Below are 19173 nucleotides of genomic sequence, written 5' to 3' on the forward strand. Positions count from 1 at the left end.
CCTTCTTGAAAGAAAACAAATGAACAATATAAGAAGGCATTGTTCCATTAAGCATTCTCTGCAGAAAAAGATTAGAGGACATTTAAACACAATGAATGTGCAGAATGTGTCGGTGTAATTATTATTAATTTAAGGTTCCATTATTTGTAACAAATCAACAGACCCTGCATTTAAATATTTAGTAGGGGTTTAATTGAAGTTGAGTGTAGAGGACCACGAAATACAACAATGGCAAATGGGAAGTTCACTTTTAAGCTTTTGTTCAGATATTTACTATGAAAGCAGAGAAAATGAACATGGCAGAAATGGGTACAGATGTATGCTTGGGAAACACAAATGTAATAAAGAAAACTTTACAATTTAACTTAAAGATGAGCAGAGACTGGCACGTGCACATGTGTCTCAACAACACGGTTTTAATCTCTGAATATATTACTTAGAATTAAAACCTCAGAGATTTCTTGAGCTTAATACAGGTTTTAGTGAAGGTTTCCAGATGAACTGCATGGTTTGGTGTTCTATAGAAACCTATGTATTCAGTGTTCTCTGGAAAGAAACTTAAAGGGGTATTCACAGAATTAAAGGGGTTTTGCCATAAATGTCAGATAGATACGGGTCCCACCTCTGGGACCCACACCTATCTCTAGAACGGGGCTCCCTAAACCCTGTTCCATCTTTCTCTCTTTCTGTAATTGTCATTCACTTCTACACTGTGTGCACAATTATTAGGTAAGTGAGTATTTTGACCATATCATTATTTGCAATCATATTTTCCAACTCCAAGCTGTATAAACTTGACTGCTTATTGGATGAAGCATATCAGCTGATGTGTATTTGTGTAATGAGGGAGGGTGTGGCCTAAGGAGATCAAGACCCTGTATCAAGGTGTGCAGAATTATTAGGCAGCTTGTTTTCCTCTGGCATAATGGGCCAAGCAAAATATTTAACTGACTCGGAAAAGTCAAAAATCGTTGTCTTTCAGAGGGATGCCACACTCTTGAAATTGCTAAGATATTGGGGCGTGATCACAGAACCACCAAACGTTTGGTTGCAAAAAGTCAACAGGGTCGAAAGAAACGTGTTGAGGAAAAAAAACCGCAAATTAATTGTCAAAGATTTGAGAAGAATCGAACTTGAAGCGACCAGGAACCCATTATCCTCCAGTGCTGTCATATTTCTGAGCGTATTTCACTCCCTGGAGTGGCCAGAAGTACAAGGTGCTCAAAGACATGTCCAAGGTAAGGAAGCCTGAAACCTGACCACCAGTGAACAAGACACACAAGTTGGGCCAAGACACGTCAAGACTGGGCCAAGAAATATCTGAAGACGGATTTTTTAAAGGTTTTATGGACTGATGAGATGGGAGTGACTCTTGACGGATCTGATGGATGGGCCCGTGGCTGGATCAGTAATGAGCACAGAGCTCTACTTAGACTCAGATGCCAGCAAGGTGGAGGTGGGGTACTGCTATGGGCTGGTATTATTAAAGATGAGCTAGTTGGACCTTTTCGTGTTGAAGATGGACTAAAAATCAACTCCCACACCTACTGCTAGTATTTATAAGACCCTTTCATCAAGCATTAGTAGAGGAAACAGTCTGCATCTTTCAAGAAAACCATGATTTTTTTGCAGGACAATGCTCCATCGCATGCATCGAACTACTCCACTGCGTGGCTAGCCAGTAAAGACCTTAAAGATAAAAGAATAATGACATGGCCCCCTTCCTCACCTGACCTAAACCCTATTGAGACCTTGTGGGCCCTTCTTAAACAGTAGATTTACGGTGAAGGAAAACAGTACACCGTCTGGGAGTGTCTGGGAGGCTGTGGTTGCTGCTGCACAAAAAGTTTATCGTCAACAGATTAAGAAACTGACAGACTCCATGGATGGAAGGCTTATGACTGTTATTGAAAAGAATGGTGTCTGTTGGTCGCAGTTTTTTTTTGTTTTTTTTGGAAATGTCAGAATTGCATATTTGTTAATTTTGAGGAGTTTGTTTATTATTCTTTTTCATTTAGTATCATAATAATTCTGCACCCTAAGGCTACATTCACACGACCGTGAAAAAAAAATGGGCATTAAAAACTGATCATCTGTCAGTTTTTCATGCCCATTTCACAACAGGGTGTCTCCAAATTTTCATCCATTTCCAGTCCCGTCTGTCCGTTTTTAATGGCCGTTTTACATCCCTTTTGCATCTGTTTTTCATGGCTGTTAAAAAAAACTGATAAATTTCATTTGTCAGGCTTTTTTTGTCCCATCCCTCTGTAAACACCCAAAGGAAGGTCACATGTTCACCTAGACATTATTTTCTCTGGACCTATTTCTATTTCTACAGACCCCCTGTATATGATGCCACACAGACCCCCTGTATATGATGCCACAAAGACCCACTGTAGATGATGCCACACATCCTCCCTGTAGATGATGCCACACAGACCCCCTGTATATGCCACACAGACCCCATGTAGTTGATGCCACACACCTCCGTGTATGGTGCCACACAGACCCCCTGTAGATGCCACACAGACCCCCTGTAGATGCCACACAGACCCCTGTGGATGCCACAAAGCCTCCCTGTAGATGATGCCACACAGACCCCCTGTAGATGATGCCGCGATCAGTTTTAGTAGAACCTGCCAGTAAGTCTTAAATTCTCCTGCAGCAGCACCACAGGAGAAACAAGGCATTACATGGTGTGCATTGAAATAAATGGGCTGTCAGAATGCTTTGATAGGATATTTAAAAATGTGTTTTCTAAACCAGATAACCCAAGAATGGTGGTTATTTTTTCTTTGAAGTTCTGTATGCTGACATTTATTACTGTACAATTGTAAATTATTATTTGTATGGGACCCACGTACTACTATTGTGGCTGTTGGTCTGTGTCCAGTATATTATGGATTATGGAGCATATACCGGTTTCAACAAATTACTTAATGTACAGATACATAACATCAGTACTAATAACTGTACACATATTTCTAAAGTAATATACTATTTTGATGACATGCATGGAAACATACAAACTAGACCTTGCTATGTAACAATGTCCACTCCTATAAGAAAAAGAATGTCACAACTGTTGCATTCTGTTAGACACGTTTTCTCTTGAGCCCCAATGTATAGTCATGGGTTTTTTGCAGGGGCTGCTTCTGGTACGGTATATTCATCCTACCAAACGATTGGCATGTAGTACTAAATGGAAAACTGTGGAGTTTTGCATCAAATGCAGCTTAAAGCATAAACTAGTAATTTAACTAGAAGGAGCTTCAGTGGGCCCCAATCGAAATGGCCCCCTACTGGTTTACTGATATATGGCTGACATAGATCTAAAAGTAGTGGGCGCTTGATTGGTTTCCTTAATAATATCAAACCGTTATTTGATACATCTTCATTGTAAATTATTAAAAGATATTGTGGTACAGAAAGTATGCATCCAGTTCAATAATCAAAATCAATAATAATCAAAAATGTATTATGAAATAAATCAGGAACGTTTCGAACTGTTGTAGTGATTGGGTCTTTCTCTAGCTTGAAAATGACCCAATCACTACTATGGGTTTGAAACGTTGCTGATTTTTTTCTGTATGGCGACTTGGGCATAATACATTTTTGATGATTGAACTGAATACTGTTGCTTCTACTACTACTACTTTGGACATCATATTGGGTGTGAAGGCCTTCCCATTTTTGGCGGACTTACAGCTCTTTATTGCATGGGCCTGCTGCTGTCCTACCACGTGGTCTATTTGGATAGAAAGTATGCATGCCATAGGAAACCGTCATTTCAACAAACAGTGGAGTCTTTCATGCCCCCCCCCCCATTTCTGATTACGCAAACAATAAAACCGCCCACAAATTGAACACTGAAAGTGCTGCAATATCCTTGCCTGTTGAAATCCCAGAATAGGATGGCGTGTAGAGGATCAAGGATTATTATCATTGCTTTTTTTAGATGGTAAAGGCACAACTTGGTGCACATAGTACACCAGTTATGGCAGTCACTAGCTTGGAGATAAAGTAAAGAGGGCAATGTATTATGAGCACTTATTTAATACTTTTTGGGACACCTTTTGCCCATCCTCGTACGTTGTCATTTCCGGCATTGTAGTACACCAGTTATGGCAGTCACTAGCTTGGAGATAAAGTAAAGAGGGCAATTTATTATGAGCACTTATTTAATACTTTTTGGGACACCTTTTGCCCATCCTCGTACGTTGTCATTTCCGGCATTGTACTGTACATTGAGGGGCTGAGTTGCTCCCTGATTCAGATGATCTGCTGGGTAACACACAGTTACATGTCTGTTTGCCTGTGCTGTATGGATGTTCTAACATCTAATAGCCACTTACCACGTTGTGCTCCCTCCCTGTTTGTCCTAAGGTCCACAATCTGAAAACTGTAAGGGTGCAGTCACACGTGGCGTATTTGCCTCATATGGAAACTTTACAGTGTATTCCAATGGGAAAAATATTCCTCCGGCAGATTTCCCAATTTCTTGCGTTGACGAATATTTTCCTCGAAGCAAGTATGGGAGCATGGCTAGTAAAAAGCAAAAGATAGGACATGTCCTATCTTTTGCGGTACACTTCTACGGCCCGGACACCTTCAAGTAAATGACAGGAAGGTGTCAGTGGACAATGGAAGTGAATGGGTCCGTAATTGCGGACCGTAATTGCGGTTCACAATTATGGACGATTTTTACGGTCGTGTGCATGGGGCCTAACAACTGCTACTGTAGGGTCCACGTCCACGGACCATCGTTCCTACTCGCCCCTCGACTGCCGCGGCCATGGATCTGTGAGTGCCGGCCTGCGTCTCCTTCCTAGGAGATGCCAGCACTCTCTTCCGCTCCGCTCTACGGTCTCCCATAGGGTGCGCGCGCACGCACGCTCGTGCCAGGCCTTAAAAGGCCAGCGCACGCACATGTGAAATGTTCTAATTAGCCCATGATCACCAAGGACTATGCAAAGGGCTCTGTTTGGCCAGCTGCTATATCGCTATGACAGTGCGGCCCAGTGGGTCTACACACCCACAGATCGTGACAGCTACCCTCCAACAATTCACAAGTGTAGCAGTTTGTCGTATGCTTGCACCAGTGGTTAACCCACAATCATCTAGTATTTATAGTTTGTGATATAATGCTTTTTACCCATTAAGTCTTGGACTCAACACTCTGCTGTATGTTTTCACATTCACCTTCTTATACCTCCCAGCGATATGTTGACGGCAGCATCTGTATAATAGGCACTTCCATGAAATGTCCTACTGGTAATAAATAATAAGTAGGTACATAATCTTTGTGAAAACCAATCTATTTAACACTAAAAGGACCAAGTTGCCACATTCTCAACTATTTTGCTATACTCATTGAATAGTAGAATGCCTTTATTCAATGTCTCTATCATAAAAAATAAACCAAGCAAAATGTTCTGTTGAGTCCTTAAATTTAGAGAGGGGCATTAAGATGTTATTACTTGGACTTCACAAGTAATTGTAAGAGAAGGCTGAAGGTGAGGCCATGACGGAGTGTGGAGCATGTAAAATATTTTGTGGTTAATAAAAGTTAGTGCAAATAAGAGTAGCGTTGTTACCCATGGCAACCAATCAGATTTCAGCTTTTATCTTGGAAGTTAAAAACTAGAAAAGGAAGGCACAATTTTCAGTGTTTGACATTGGCAACAAAACAGTCTTTTCATACATGATCACCTTTATCCTGCACATCAATGCCTCTGACATGGGTATGTTGAAAGGGGCAAATTCTATATGGAAGGTCTGAATTGACATAACAAATCATCTCTTCTCCCTTCTTAAGGCAAATTCTCATTAGCTGGAATGTCACTATTGTTATTCCCAGACATACAAGTATTCTTCCACTTTAATGAGAAAAAGGCAACAACACAGAAAAAAAATCCACATTTTTATGATTTGTTTTCCTTAACTCTTTGGAAAGTGCAAGACATTAAATCTGTCTTTAACTGCTTGAAAATTACAACATGGGAAGGAGCACAGGCAGTGCTAGAAAATCTCAATTAGAAAGTATAATTTAATAGAACGTGTATTGAACCAAATTCATCGATTAATGCAGATGATATAGCGCTCGCATTGATTCAAAGCAAGCGATTTAGTGCTGAGAGCTCGGAGCCAAAATGATGCTACAAAACTCAGTTTAATGCTGTCCTTGAGAATTCCTTCACAAAGAAATTCTTTGTAATGTTCAGGGACTCTGTAGAATGCGGTATATGTCAGTCTGATCCCTAAGGATTGTATTTTGTACTCTTAGAGCTGTTATGAGCCTACATTATATCCAAGGAGTAATTTTCCTTGGGGGTGCTCGACTCGCTTGTGCCAATATTACAACATTTTAAGTCACGTACAGTATATGCTTCTGGGAACAGAGCAGGAGCCAGCCAGACTCATAATGGTCTGCATTCATTAATAAAGGCAGAAGCTTCTGTCCCTCCATTGCCCACAACAGGGATGCCTCTCCGGTCAGATGGGACTCGTACACACACATTTAAAGAGAGCTTTATTCTGAGTGGGCAGGAGATGAAATGCGGGACTTGCAGGCATTTCCGAAATCAGCTATATGTCTGAGCGTAGGGATGGCCTTAATAGGTCAGAGTAGAATGCAGGTCAAAAGACTTATTATCTGGACTGTTGGAAAGCAATTGCTTTTGTAAGAAAAAATAAAAGCAGAAAAATAAAAAGAAGAAGCGCTTAAAGGCAGAGCGCATTCTTAAAAGCCTTGTGTCTCTGCAAATGTAATGCTTCTTGGATAGGAATAGGCAAGAATTAGATCGAAACATTGTACGTGCAGATTTACTATAAGTTCAGAGGTGTCAAAATAATTGATATCATTCATCATGGACAGTGCTGTGGTACAACAACTCTCACAATGCCATGGTAGTTAAGGGATGATCAGACTTGTAGTTCCACAACAGCTGGATGACAATGGGTTGCCTGTCTTACTAAAGTGAATACTGTTTGCAGGAGATAGAATCCTTGGCACCACAAGCACGTAGAAGACCATAATTAGTTAATCAGTAATGATAAATTACTTCTGTTTGTGTTCTTGAACTATGGAAAAAAATAACATGCTGCTCCAGTGCTGTCACCATCTGTTGAAAGGATTTTGTACTGTATGTCTCGTGTTTTCTTCTTTCTTCTGGAGTTAGACATCCAGATATAGCGGCTCAGAGAGCGTCTGTTCTTTCAGCTTGTCACTTTTATGTGAGCTAAAGAGGACACCGCTTAAATATTCTTTATCTTCGTGTTAAATCGCAAAAACTAGAGATTACAGGGACTTCACTTTTAGAGGTCTCAAATGGAAATCCCTTAAAATACTGGATAGTTGATAAAATAGAAAGTGGTTGAACTTTTTTGGAAAGTCCGGTCTCAAAATAATAATTACTACGTTTCAGTAGAGGGAGCGGTTTTCTTTGAAAAGTCAGATCAGCAGCCTTATGGGGGTTTCCAAAATGACCTTCTTAAATAGGCCCCTTCCATTAAAACAGAGGTATCGCTGTACGATGTTATTTAAACAGAACACTTAACCCCTTCGCGCCACAGCCCTTTTCAGTTCTTTTTCAGATTTTCATTTTTGTTTTTTCCTCCCCACCTTCCAAAAGCAATAATTATTTTTCCGTCTATATAGTCCTACGAGGGCTTGATTTTTGCGGGACGAGTTGTAGTTTTTCGTAGCACCAGTTATTTTGCCATATAATGTAATAGGAAACGGGAAAAAAAATATTTGTGGGCTAGAAAATGAAAAAAAACGGATTCCTCCATGGTTTTTTGCGTGCCGTTATTACGGAATTCACTGTGCAATTAAAACATGTCAACGCTATTCTGTGGGTCAATACAATTAAGGCAATACCAAATATATATTGTTTTTTCTATATTTTACTACTTTTACAAGTAAAAACCTAAGTGTAAAAAAGAAAATGTATTTTGTGTCGCCAAATTCCGAGAGCCACAACTATTTTTGGGTCGATTTAACCCCTTCCCGCAAAATCACGTACAGTTATGTCATGGGAGATGGACTGTTCCCGCATCTTGACGTAACTGTACGTCATGGAGATGAAGCTGGCTCAGGAGCTGAGCCAGCGACATCACCGCCGGGTGACAGCTGTATGTTACAGCTGGCACCCTGAGGTATCGGCCAGGACCGGAGCTAGCCTCCGATCCGACCGATTAACCCCTCACATGCTGCGTTGAATAGCGATCGCAGCATGTGAGGAGTTTATAGCCACCTGCGCCCCAGCAACGTGATCGCTGGGTTGCCGGTGGCTGCAAAGGCGATCGGAGGGCTAATGCTTACCTCCCGGTCCGCCAGCAACGGAATCCTCCTATGCCCCGTCGTCGGCGGGGCCCAGGAGGCTTCCGGTACCATCGGCAAGATGGCGCCGGCTCAGCTTCCGGCTCAGAAGCTGAGCCGGAGTCATCAGCAGTGGGTGTCCGCTGTATGTTACAGCGGACACCCCGATCTATCGCCAGGAACCGGAGCTAGCTCCGATTCCTGGCATTAACCCCTTCGATGCAGCGATCCATTGTGATCGCTGCATCCTAGAGGTTTGTAGCAAATCGGCAGCCTTGCCACGCGATGGCAAGGCTGGCGACTGCTACCATGGCAACAGGAGCCCTAACAATGGACTCCTGTCTGCCATTACGTAAGCTGATTAGGCCCCGCCCAGAGGCGGAGCCTGATCGGCTTGCTGTCAGTGAACAACTGACAGTTCTAATACATTGCACTACATAGGTAGTGCAATGAATTAGAACATCAAACAAACTGTTGGACCTTCAAGTGCCCTAGTGGGACTAAAGAAAAGTGTCAAAAAAAGTGTCAAAAAAGTAAAAATAAAAGTTGTAAAAAATACAATAAAAGTTTCAAATAATAACACAAAACACAATCGCCCTTTTTCCCTTATCAAGTCATTTATTATTGAAAAAAATAATAAAGCCATACATATTTGGTATCGCAGCGACCGTAACGACCTGAACTATAAAAATATTATGTTATTTATTCCGCACAGTGAACGCCGTAAAAAAAAATAACTAAAAAATTCTGACATAATTGCTATTTTTTGGTCACTTTGTCTTCCAAAAATTGAAATAAAAAGTGATCAAAAAGTCCGCATGTACCTAAAAATGGTACCTATAAAAACTATAACTCGTCTCGCTAAAAACAAGCCCTCATACAGCTCCGCCGACGAAAAATTTAAAACCGTTATAGTTCTCACAACTTGGCGACAGAAAAAATCCATTCTCTTTACAAAAGTTATTTTATTGTGCAAAAAGTTGTAAATCGGAATCGGACTGACCCGCAGAATAAAGGTAACATGTAATTTATAACACGTGGCGAACGCTGTATAAAAAGAACTAAAAAAATATGCCAGAATTGCTGTTTTTTGGTCACCTTGCCTCCCAAAAAAAAAAGGATAACAAGTGATCAAAAAGTCGCGTGTACCCCAAAATGGTACCAATAAAAACTACAGCTCGTCCCGCAAAAAAAAAACAGCCCTCATACCGCTACGTCTATGAAAAAATAAAATTAGTCAAGGCACCAATAAGCCAGGAAATAAAAATATGCAGTTGTGCAGCCCGAGGGGAACGTTTCTTCTGTTTCAAGTGGCGAATTATCAAGGCCCCTAAAATTAGGGATCCAGGAAGGGGAGGGCCCAAACATATCTGCTGGAAGTGAGGGTGCCCGTATTATACCAGGACAACACTTCTCAGCAAAATTCCCCAAACTTCAAAGGTGCGGAGTGCGGACCAAAAGGGGGATAAGTAAAGACCATTTATTAGTTCGACACCGGCCTGTGCAGAAAGGATTGTGTCACAGCATAACACACATCTATGGATTATTTTATTGTTTTTTTTTTACCCCACTATACCACCTGACTATGCCCCTTATATACTCCGCCCGCCTTACATCTACCCCCACATTATAAACGGAAACACCAGTAAGACTCCAAACAAAACTACTACAAGCAAAATCCACGCTCCAAAAGCCAAATGGCTCTACCTCCCTACTGAACCCTACAGGCTACAGTGTGCCCAAACAGCAGTTTACTTCCACATATATGGCATCGCCATACCCGGGAGAACCCTTTTAATAATTTTTGGGGTGTGTGTCTCCAGTGGCACAAGCTGGATATTGGCATATCTATTGAAAAACCATTTTCACTCTGCAACATCACGTGCACACCAATTTCTGCCAATCACGTGTGGGGTTAATATGCTCACTACACCCCTAGGTGAATACCTTGAGGGGTGTAGTTTCCAAAATGGTGTCACTTTTGGGGGATTTCCACTGTTTTGGTGCCGCAAGAGCCTTTCAGATCCGACATGGAGCCTAAAATATTTTCTAATAAAAAGGAGGCCCCAAAATCCTCTAGGTGCTCCTTTGCTTCTGAGGCCCGTGCTTCAGTCCATTACCGCACTAGGGCCACATGTGAGGTATTTCTAAAAACTGCAGAATCTGGGCAATAGATATTGAGTTGCGTTTCTCTGGTAAAACTTTCTGTGTTACAAAAAAAATAGATGAAAAATGAATTTCTGCAAAAAAAACAAACAAATTTGAACATTTCACATCTACTTTGCCTTAATTCTTGTGAAACAACTAAAGGGTTAAGAAACTTTCTAAATGCTGTTTTGAATACTTTGAGGGGTGAAGTTTTTAAAATGGGGTGACTTATCGAGGGTTTCTAATATATAAGGCCCTAAAATCCACTTCACATCTGAACTGGCCCCTGTAAAAATAGCCTTTTGAAATTTTCTTGAAAATGTGAGAAATTGCTGCTAAAGTTCTAAGCCTTGTGATGTCATAGAAAAATAAAAGGATGTTCAAAAAACGATGCCAATCTAAAGTAGACATATGGGTGATGTTAATTAGCAACAATTTTGTGTGGTATTACCATCTGTCTTACAAGCTGATACATATAAATTTAGAAAAATGCAAATTTTTGCAATTTTTCGCTACATTTTGGTGTTTTTCACAATTAAATACTTAATGTATCGAGCAAATTTTGCCAGTAACATAAAGTCCAATGTGTCACGAGAAAACAATCTCAGAATCGCTTGGATAGGTAAAAGCATTCCGGAGTTATTACCACATAAAGTGAAACATGTCAGATTTGAAAAAATTGGCTGTGTCCTGAAGGCCAAAACAGGCTGTGTCTTGAAGGGGTTAAGTGGTATGAGGACTTAATTTTTGCGGGATAAGCTGTAGTTTTAAATAATACCATTTTAGTGTACATGCGACGTTTTGATCACTTTTTTTTTTATTTTTTTGTGTGACCAAAAAATAGAGATTCTGGCGTTTACAATTTTTTTTTTTTACGGCGTTCACCGTGCGGGTTAAATAATGATACATTATAATAGTTCAGACTTTTACGGACGTGGCGATACCAATTATCTTTGTTTATTTTTTTTACTATGCTCTAGTGGGAAAAGGTTTTTGTTTTTTTTTAACTTTTAATTTTTTTAATTTAACTAATCTTTACTTTTTTTTTATTAGTCCCCCTAGGGGGCTTCACCAAGCGATCGTTAGACCGCTTTCACGATATACTGCAATACTAATGTATTGCAGTATATCGTGATTCTGACAGGCACCTATTAAGCCCTGCCGGAGGAAGGGCTTAATAGGTGCACAAAGATGGCAGACCTGGGGGCCTTCATTAGGTCCCCAGGCAGCCATAGCAACCATCGCCCCAGCCCCCCCCCCCACGATTGTGTTGTGGGGGGCACGATGAGCTGTTAGAGGGGGTCACCCCCTCTTTCTAATGATTTAAATTCTGCGGTCGCTATTGAACGAGTTAAACGAGCGGTTTCGCGCTCGAGCGCGATGCAGCTCGTAACTCTGAAGTGTCGGCTGTAACAGCCGACTCCGGCATCATATGGAGCGGGTTCACTTCGTGAGCCCGTTCCGTACTTCCCCCTACCCGACTTGGGCGTATGGATACGTCAAATGTCGGGAAGGGGTTAACATGCTATATTTTTGTTAAAGGAGTTCTCCAGGGCTTTTATATTGATGTAAAATATATATAAGATCGGTGGGGTTCTGACTCTCGGGACCCTCATCAATCATCTGCAAGGGCTGCGGCAACGAAAGGTGCAGCCTCTTCAATGTTTACCAGGCACAGTAATGTACACATCCATAGCAGCTTTGCCTGGTATTGCAGCTTAGTCCCATTCACTTGAAAAAACTGTAAAAAGACTGCAGCAATGAAGGCCGCGGACCTATCAACCGGCTGATCGTTTGGGGTCCTGGGAGTCGTATCCCCACTAATCTGATATTAATGACTTAAAGGATAGACCATCAATATAAAATTCCTGGAGTACACCTTTAAGTTACCGGCACCAACCTGCCAATTGATGTCCACCAAACACTATGATGATAGGAACGTGCTTCACATTTTAACTCAAAGCATTTCCTATTGTGGCCACCAGATGACAACGTACCGTATGTCTGGAAGAGCATAATTGGAAAATAAAATTACAGCAGGTACCTGCTATAGCTGGATCTGATGTGCTATATATTCGCAGTATATAAATATGTGCTTAACATTTACCATAAGAACATTCAAACTTAAATCATAACTCTGACTGTACTATTCCTTATCCATTCGGAGTAATTAACCATAATCTAGCATGATGCTCTTAATCAGGGTCTGACTGTGTGTCCTGTGTGTGCAATGATAACTTTAAAGATTACAATGAAATGAAAAGTTGACATGCACAAGTTGTATACAGATGGAGGGTGAGTCCTCAGAATCATCTTCTCTGGTGGGCCCAAGGAAAACCTAATTAGATATGTGGTGGGATAAGTTTGACATGGTGTCACTTTCCTAATCGAAATGAATTTTCTTACCTCTACAACTTTTACTGCGACTTTAATGTCTATAGTATATACTTGGGAGGGGGGTTAATTTTGTATGTTTTGTATTTATTGATGTGTAATAAAGTACAAATAAATATATTTTGATATAATATTATTATGTCGAGATTTTTCTTTTCGGTTTAATATATATGGATTTTGTGACATCTTGAATTTAATGAATTGGCTATGAGTATATATATATAGGTTATAATACTTTAAAGACCTGTTCAAAGGTTTATTATTTTTGTATTGTTACAATGTTTTGTGATCGAATACGTCTGATAATTTGACTTATTTGTATTTTTAAACTGTAGCAAATTGCTTTCTATGACCTGACCAAATCTTGTGCGATTCATATATAATTAACCCTTCCCTTTAAGATCTTTGTACATATCCTGTCCTTATTGATCGATTGCTGTGGTATTGCTTCTTCCCGGCAACATGAATTCACTGTTAAATATTTATTATGGTCTTGATTGCGTTCCATGCATAACGTTTTCAGTTATTTTCCTCCAAAAATGCTTAAATATGTCTGGCACAGGAGCCACGTACTACATACTGAGTAATTTTTCTTATTTCTTGTCTTTCAGAACCACACAATGACCCAACATAGCAGTTAATGCAAAAAACAGACTCATCTGAAGATCATTTCGAGGCACAGAAAAGGGAACACGTTTTAATCTTTGCACGAAACTTCAATTGTTTATGTATATTATTCCAAAAAGCATTGTATTTTACCATAAAACTTGTATTATTGGAACTGTTGGATGTTCATGTGTTTGGACTTTTGAGCACCGGATAAACTTATTGTATATATACAGTGTTGCACATGTATTATGTTGTTCAATATGAAAATAGTCTTATAAAGACAGCCGACTTGGGCCCTATTCAAGGAGAAGGAATCAAAAACCTGTGAAGAAAAGGGTTGACGTAAATGTGCTTCTTTGCAGGCAAACCAGGAAAATTGTTGTTTTTATTCCAGCTGTATTCCAACTGCCTTTCCAGTACATCGTGGTTTTTAATTGTCATTTTAATATAAAACAGCTGACGATTTTTTTTTATATATATATACTGCAGCAGAAGATTCAAAAAGAAAAAAAAAAGCTTTTCTCATTAAATGGAAGAAAATCTTGAATAAGGCCTATATAAATATATAGATACATACATACATATATATATTTGTAAGCCTTGCGGTATGGCAGATAGCATTACCATATATGCAATAGTCGTTATGTAGATTGTCCCTCTGACTTTTCTCCGGAAGACTATTTTGTTGCTTTTTGTGTCCAAACTTTTTGTTTCCCTTTTTTTTCTTTCCTTTTTTATATTAATGATTACACACATCCAAATTTCTTGAATCCGTTTACCCAACTTGTATGTTACTGTTATTAATGTTTACTCTGCCGTCTAAACCTGGAGATTACTGGAATTGTTTTCGAAAAGAAAATAAATTCAATTTATCAATTAATCATATCAATGCAAATGTTGTTCAATTTATTTTCTTACCCAAAGTATTCATATCCCCTGAAGTGTAAGCATCTGTACCGGTAGAAAAACCGGTGTTGTCAAACATCACCTTCTGACATAAAGGCAGGGGGACATGATGTAAGGATCTTACATAATGGTTGACATAGGATTCCCATTCCCATGATGAGAATCCAAATATTTCATTCGGGATTTGTTCTGATTGATAAAATTTAACAGAGTTGTATCACAAATGTATTAAACATTAAAATGTCAAACATGGATTGTGGCATACATAAGCGAGCCACGTCCTGGTGTGGATGGCAGTCTGTATACAATGTAATAATTGATCATTTCGTTTGTAGCGCAGACTTATTCTAAAGAGTAATATGCAGGCTGACTACGTGAAGAGGACCCAAGAGTATGGGTTTGGTGTAGACACCAAGTACTTAGAAGTACGCTGTGGTCACTGAAGGTTAGGGCACCCTAATATGTCAACACCATGAGAGCGAGAATTACTTTCCAAGAGAAAAAAAGGTTAAATTTGGGGCCCTATTTATGTAAAAGGGGTACATATTTCATAAAAATGGGGTTGCCCTACAAGAGAGATTAAACAAGGAATAAATATAAAGGTAAGAAAGAAATGCATTCTTTAAAGGGGTATTACATTTTTTTATTTATTTATCATATAGGGAGCATAGAATTATCTAATATACAGTATGGATTTAATAACTGCTCACATACCTTTCGTATACCAGTGCAGTTTACCCCTGTCTATGCATAGTAGAATGGTATAGCCAATGGATGTGTCCTGTGTAATGAATCCATGAGCGAACTGAATAGGACTAAACATGGCGTCAGACCCAGAAGACATTCTGTGTCACATACCTTATTTTAACTGAATGCCAGGGGTTGCGGGATTAACACCATGTTTAGTCCTACTCAGTTAGCTCATTGATGCACTGCAAAGAACACATCCTAAAAGAAAAATAACAAGGGCTATATTACATACATTTTCATTCCCCCTCCCAAAAAAAACCCCTCCTAAATTGTATCCAAAACATACGTTATCTCCGACCAGCTTCTCATATAGTTTTTATATGATTTCAATTATTTATTTATGGCTTATATCATTGTACTGTACAGAGGCACTGATAAAAGAAAGGTATGTGACTTGTATTTTAAACTCTTGTTGATGAGAAAAAAATTTTTTTTTCCTGTATTCTAAATATCTAAAAACAAAATGGAATACTCCTTTAAATGGTTAACATGTGATAACTTTCTGCAGATGCCTTCCACAATTACATTATTACCTAATGGATAGATATTTTCATTGCCCCATACAAAAATGTTGTATTTTTATTACGTACCGGTACCTTTAGTTTTAATATTTAACGTATACACAATGAAGCCATTTATCCCCAAGTATCCTATGGTATGGCCGTCCGGCTGTTACTGGACTGAATCTCCAAGTATCTTGCCTGTTTTATGTTCCTCAGCCTGGTTATGGACAGCTTTTTTTTTTTTCCCCTGTAAATTGAAGCCACTTTGTTTCAGTACTGTCTGCTTATAGATTTCCAGCACAGGCCTTAATGCTTCTGAATATATTATTTTGAATCACATAACCAGGTGGTTATCCCACGTATGATCTGCATTTGCTAAGCTCCCCGGAGAGTCTGAAACCTTGCTCAGCTTTGTGTGAGATGGTAAGAGTGAAAATTGTAAACATTATTCCGAGTATTATTCAAACATTCTCATTATTATACAATTGTCTTGTAATGGAAGACAAGTTGATGTCCCAGTGACACATTGTATTCTGTCACATACTGTATTTGGCTGTGCCAGCAGAAGAACTATGAATGATGCAGAAGATTCCTGCCATTCAGATGAGGTTACAGAGCATGAGAGTAATGCACATTATTATTACTAGGGATAAAATGACAAGTGTATATACTGGAAGGAATAGAAATGGTAGAACAAGTGCAGAAATGTGCAGGTGAAGAGATTGTTAGCAGTTTTGTGTCAAACATCGCCTTCTGATATAAAGGCAGGGGGACTTGTAAGGATCTTACACAATGGGTGTCATGGGATTCCCATTCCACTGCATTCCATTCAAAATTCATAATAATATGTACCTAAGCATAAGATGTGCCATGGTTGGGTAAATTATTAAAAAAGGCTATGTGTTGCCGGTTAACAATCTTGACACCGTCATGACACAAATGAGTTACTATATGAAAGTGGGACTGTTTTTGCAAAATCCATTGGGAATATTGGCATAGATTGGAACAAGAGGGAGTGTAAAATGGTTAAAAAAAATGATTTACAGTATATCCTCTCCTTTGTATAGAGGTGCAGATCTGACTACTGTCTGTGCCTCTCCTGCCTCTCTATCTCTATGGATAACTGCCTTGTGTTACCAGATTCTACTACATCCCTCTAAGCAGTAACCATTTTACAGTATTAATACCAATTCCCTGGCACACAGTGGGACCCAAAGAGGGAAATCAGGTTTCTTATCGACTGGGGTAACACGTTGTGGGAGAAATTAATGCATTACTGAATGTGGGGAAAAATCAACCAGACAAATTTTGTCCCAAAAAATCTAGTGGCCAAGAACTGGCAAAAATGTCCCACTCAATCCAGCGTTTGGTAATCTTTTTCTGAGATTAAGAAAAAAGGAGCCAACCTTCACTGTTTGGATGAAATTTTAACTAAAGGGTACTTTCGTTTGACGTTACCGTAGACCAGCGTTGTGCCACAAATGAAAGTGCACCTAAAAGTGCTCCTTATTTGAATTGAATACTTTTCCTCATTGGAAGTATTTAAAATATATGTATGCATCCCGAGTTATTGCGCTTACAAGCTCCGAATGGCGCCCCCTGCTGTTTCCATGTGGGTCTTTGCATGTCATTCTAGTGATGCTTTCAAAAGGACACACATGCGCAGTAAAACACACTGTGTCACTGGATCTATGAACTATCGGCGCACTGATTCCACTCCTGTTATAAGGTTCTCTCTTGTACTCGACTTTTCCACTGTGGAGAATGCACAGGAGAGCCGGGGAAATGCAACCGTATCGCACAGTACAGTATTGTGCCTAAGTGATGGATTTATTGAAAAACAAAAACGGGCAACATAGTACACTCTGCCTATGCACACTACTTGCAGGGAAGGTCGCAGCAGCCGGAGCGCACAGAAAAGTGAAAGGCTATACTGTAAAAAGCTGGGCAACCGACTGAGGAGCCGCACTAATAGGCAGCAGCCGGGGTGCACTGAGCAGTGACAGACTTTATACTGTGTGCAGCTGGAGAACTGACTACGACGCCTCACTGATAGGCACAGGAGCCGCCAAAGGGACGATGTTAGTAGTTTATTGCATCATTAGATCTCTATCCGTGGATTGTTGCCAGTAATTATTTTCTCAATAAATCCATCACCTAGGGACAATACTGTACTTGTGCGATACTGTTTGCATTTCCCCGGCTCTCCTGTGTAGTCCTGTGGAAAAGTCGAGTACAAGAAAGACCCTTTTAACAGGAGTGGAATTAGTGCTCTGATAGTTCATAGATCCAGTGACAGTCTGCGCATGCGTGTCATTTTGAAAGCATCACTAGAATGACATGCAAAGACCCACATGAATAAACAGCAGGGAGCACCATTCGAAGCTTGTAAGTTCAATAACTCGGGATGCATACGCATATTTAAAATACTTCTAATGGGGAAAAGTATTCGCTTCAAATAAGGAGCACTTTTAGGTGCACTTTTGTTAGTGGCTCAAGCCCTTTAAACATTAGTTCATATGTGAAGCATTTACATGATAACAAGCCGATTACCCAAAGCCAGACTTTTTCGTGACTTGATGATTCATGGAGCCCTGGCCACTAGGTTTTCTTGTTGCCCCCTGTCAGCTGCCTAGACACAGGACTATGATTATTCCCATGTAGATGGTTTGCTCTGATCACACGCAGTATTTTATAGCATTTCTGTTATCTATGGATTGGAATAAATCAATATGGAGAGTGAGGAAGTATAGCACGACATATGACCTAGGGACGGTGACCTGAGTCAAGAAAAACTTACATTTGATCTAGATGAATAAGGTGGTACACAGAACTGGTGTATTAAAACCTACTACAATGGCAGATACAGGCTAACTATGTAAACTACCAAGCCATGGAGACTGGTATTGGTGACATTACTGTATAGGTCTTCATCATTTACTAATGGTGTATTGTGCATAAACTCTACGAGGGTTTCAATTTTTCCTAAAAAATAAAGATGGTCTTTACAGTACACTCTATAGTTGGAACTGAATGTATCTAAAATAACTGGGGGATTACTATAAAAAAAATGCAATACAGGAATACAGCGTAACTGTACTCTGCTAGTTTTACCTGAAGTTGAACTCTAAGATATGATTTGACAGTGGAAGTAGTGTTGTCCATGGTATCCGACTGAAGTCCTTAAGGCACGTCGTAAAGAGGAAGAAACGACCTGATTCAATATGACAACTCCACTATACCTTGGCACTACTTTTTATAAATCTTAAGGATTCCCTTTTTTTTTTAATATGGAGTATGACTTGCATAATACCTGAAGACCAGCCATGCAGGCCAAACAGACTGTGCAGGAACATGGCTCGTAAATGTGTCTCTTACCCTTATAACTAAAAGGATTCAGCTCGCTGATGGGCAGAAAACTGAGGTAATTATTTATTGAACATATTTATTCTTGGATACAGCTGTTCGTTTTATACCACAAGGATCAATATTGGATCACTTCCTTTTCAATCTAGTCATTAATGACTTTGACGATTGCTT

The 19173-nt window shown here is 39.7% G+C and overlaps 1 protein-coding gene across 8 annotated transcripts in view; it reads left to right on the plus strand.

The window, feature by feature from the left end:
• The window catches only part of ZNF521 (zinc finger protein 521), a 327057-nt gene extending 312698 nt beyond the window's left edge, over positions 1-14359 (plus strand). For all 8 annotated transcript variants that reach the window (XM_075826332.1, XM_075826326.1, XM_075826328.1 and 5 more), the window contains one exon: positions 13477-14359. In XM_075826332.1, the coding sequence (XP_075682447.1) occupies positions 13477-13506 (30 nt within the window). In that variant the 3' untranslated portion in view covers positions 13507-14359. The remainder of the gene's footprint in view (positions 1-13476) is intronic.
• Positions 14360-19173: the final 4814 nt, after the last annotated feature.

This window comes from Rhinoderma darwinii, chromosome 5 (assembly GCF_050947455.1).
Source record: "Rhinoderma darwinii isolate aRhiDar2 chromosome 5, aRhiDar2.hap1, whole genome shotgun sequence".
In the NCBI taxonomy this organism is placed as follows: Eukaryota; Metazoa; Chordata; class Amphibia; order Anura; family Rhinodermatidae; genus Rhinoderma; species Rhinoderma darwinii.